Genomic DNA, 3,573 nt, shown 5'->3' with positions numbered 1-3,573 from the left:
AAAATAAACTCATAGATACAGAGAATATACTAGATGGGAGGGAGGTTGGAAGTGGGAATAAAAGGCAAAGGGATTAAGAGGTCCAAATGGATAGTTGCAGAATAGACATGGAGATGTACAGTGTAGCATGGGGAAGATGGTTAATAATGTTGTAATATGTAATGGGGAGAAGGGCACTAGATTTAGTGGGGTGATCACTTTGCGAGTTATGTGGATCTCTGATCACTATGCTATACAACTGAAACTGGTATATGATTTTATGCCAACTATAATTGAAAAAACTCATTGAATTGTACAATGTAAATACAAGCAACTAATTGTCTATTATATTTCAGTAAAGACAAAAAAAGAAAGTGGCACTGAAAATGATAGCTTAATTTCAGCTGTGCTTTGTAATATAATCAGCATTAATTCAAAAAACTATTAAACTAATGGAAGAATAAGGAACATAAAATATCTAAATAGCTGTAGTTGAATTTGTTTTATACTATGGCAGTGCTCTATTGGTGTACAATCTACTAATTCTTTTAACTTAGCTTCATGATTTAATACTGATTTTATTAAACAACTATGCTTTCTTAATATTTGGGTCACTATTTTTAAGCAGTTACTTACACACTGTTTAGTATACAGGATATATGATGTAAACCTTGCTCTTTCTGTTAAAATTTGCATTTCTCTTTTCAAAAACTTCAGGTACCACACAATAAGAAAGTAAAAAAATTATATTTAGGTGAACTTTTGAACTGAGCCTCAAACGAAGAAAAATAATAGGTTTATTTATTTCTCCTAAAACTTTTTTTCCTTTTTTGCTTGCTCTTCTTTTTTACGAAGATCTCAACAGCAATGGATTCATTTGTGACTATGAACTTCACGAGCTTTTCAAAGAAGCTAATATGCCATTACCAGGATATAAAGTGAGAGAAATTATTCAAAAACTCATGCTAGATGGTGACAGGAATAAAGATGGGAAGATAAGTTTCGACGAATTTGTTTATGTAAGTATATGGAAATCCACCATTTTTAGAGGTAATGATTGTTCTTTTGTCTAAAGGGATCCTATAGTTATAAGTACCATTATATTAAGTTCCTACATATATTGTATTAGTACTGTTATAACTAATAACATTTCGCTCATTTCACCCACTAAATTTAGTTAGTTCTTTTAGCCATTAGAATATCTTAAGAAAAGAATTGAGAAAAAGAGCACTGACATAATCAAAGATATAACATATTGTTCACTGTGCAAGGTGAAAAATCTCCTTTGGGGCTTCATTAAAGGGCATTTTTCAAGGTGCTAAATGACATCCTGGAAGTGCTTTTTCTCCCTCCCTTGGTGAACAGTATGCTCCCAAAATTTAATGATACACCCTGACTCACAGTGTTGGAAGCTTCCGTAGTTAACCTTTCTGATTAAAAAGATGTTAGTTATTCTGTGATAGTAGTATTTAACCATACCATTTTCTCTAGGATGATAATTTTGATAATTAAAAGTTAAAACATATATTTTTAGTCTATTAGAAGAGGCATTTAAAAATTTTGTATACTTCTCTAGTGTAATAAAATACTCTGCAAGGTTAGAGGCTGATTTCTTAATTCTTTGATCCCCAGGCACCTGGTTTATTGTTCTATACTCGGTGCTTGGAGATTGTATGTGCAGTACTTACTATTGAATCCTAATGCTTTTAGCTGCTAGTGAGTGAGGTCTAGATTTTCTAGACATATGCCATTTTCAATCCATATTAATTGACAAAGTATTTGAGATGTATGTTAAAGAATAGCTGTTGCCGCTTTCCTCAATTAAGAGCACTCTTAAGATTTTATTGTTTTTATTTATTATTAATACCAATTTTGACTAGTTCTAATTAGGTTTTCCTTACAGTATATATTGCAAATAGGTAATTAGTGCCTAATACTTATCACACTTCCTAGCACTCCTGTCCTCCTTTTTCATGTTTTTTTTCCCTCTCTTTAGTTCCCCTCCTTCCACCCCTGACCCACGGATGTTGCCATTTCCCCTTAAGAACTGGATCTCTGAAGGCAGGGCATCTCCTCCCACACACTTGCAGTGTGCACCCGAGGCCTGGCACATCCAGTGTATGGTTCGTGGCTCCAACTGGGGCGGGAACCCAGGACCTTCTGCATGTAAAGCAGACATGCTAACCACTACGCTATGGAGCTACCCACCTTCATGGTTTATTTTTGCCCCAAGACACCTAAAATGATAACATTACCCTGTCAGTTACTGCAGAACTGAACACATCAGAACTGAAATTCTGATGTGTTCTCTCCGATTAGAATTAACCCCTTTAAGAATACCTAAGAGTTCAAAGAAGCAAATTAAGTAATGATGTCTATCTACTCAGCTGATAGCATTTGTGGGGCAGGGGAGGTCGTTATTGTTTTTAAAATGCAGACATATGTCGTAATTATAATGATATTGTTCTTGCCATCTTCTTTTGAAATTTCTTCCTCACAATTTTTATCTCCAGTTATTGCCAAAGCCTTTTGTTTTGAATTCTGTGTTCAAAAGTAAGTTGCAGTTGACTTGCAATATAATCACTTGCATGTCCTCTGATGTATAACTTGCTCACCTTGTAACTGCATGTTTAGTTATGAATTTAAATCAGCTTAGAGGAGTAGTTAATGATGACTGGTTTTTAAAATATAATTTGATGCTCAGAATTTTTTAATCTAGAAAGAACAGATTTAAATCGTTAAGATTTGCAGTGTGCTGGTATTGTTAAAGGACAAAATTATGAAAGTGTCTTTGAGAAAAATGTTCTTAGGGAAATACTTAATTTTGTATATTTTGAAACGTTGCAGATTCCACATAGCTGTTTGTGGCCTCTAAGTGAGGAGATGTGATTACCTTAGTATATTCTTAAAAAGTAATATGCATAACAATTTTGGCATCGCCAGGGATTTTTAAAATAAAATATTAATAAAGACATTTTAAGTTAAAGTGTACATTTTAGAAGAGAAAGGAATCAATACATTTATACTCCTTCATTTTTCAAATTAAAACCAAAAAAAAAACCAAAACACCCTAGTTTTCTGAAAAAGGAAGTGATGTGCCCGACATTATACAGGGAATTAGTGGCTTTTTCCAGTTACCTCCCTTTTATTCAAGAAATTTGAAATATGAAGGACAGTAAAATAACCTGCCTAAAGTTTCAGAATGATACCATCATGACTGTACTGAAAGAAAGATGGGTGTCTAACCAAATGTCTATCCACTCCCATCTGCTTTGTCATCAATGGAACATCTTACAAATTGTCAAACAACACATGAGCAGATCTTAGTTACCTGAGAAAGAGGAAGCGCATTATTTCTGTCAGGTATTAACATAAGGAAATAGAAATAAAATAAACATGTCCTTGCATGTTAGTTTTTTGTTTTTCATTTAAATTGCTGCTTACAAGTTGCTAATTGCAAACCAGGCTACAAACAAAAGCAGTTTGTTAATTTTGGAGAAGAAAAGAGTCCCCAAATTATATGTAAACTTCAAATGTTAAAATTAAATTTCATACTCTGATTTTGTTTCTTCAAAGTATTTTAACTAAATTACT

The 3,573-nt window shown here is 33.2% G+C and overlaps 1 protein-coding gene across 1 annotated transcript in view; it reads left to right on the top strand.

Moving 5' to 3' along the window:
- PLS3 (plastin 3) overlaps nt 1-3,573 on the top strand; it is a 93,849-nt gene that overhangs the window by 70,622 nt on the left and 19,654 nt on the right. Inside the window, exon 4 of the mRNA XM_006907302.3 lies at nt 835-998. Within this exon, the coding sequence (XP_006907364.1) occupies nt 835-998 (164 nt within the window). The remainder of the gene's footprint in view (nt 1-834; nt 999-3,573) is intronic.

This window comes from Pteropus alecto, unplaced genomic scaffold (assembly GCF_000325575.1).
Source record: "Pteropus alecto unplaced genomic scaffold, ASM32557v1 scaffold252, whole genome shotgun sequence".
Taxonomy (NCBI): domain Eukaryota; kingdom Metazoa; phylum Chordata; class Mammalia; order Chiroptera; family Pteropodidae; genus Pteropus; species Pteropus alecto.
This window is presented reverse-complemented; position numbering and strand designations above follow the sequence as displayed.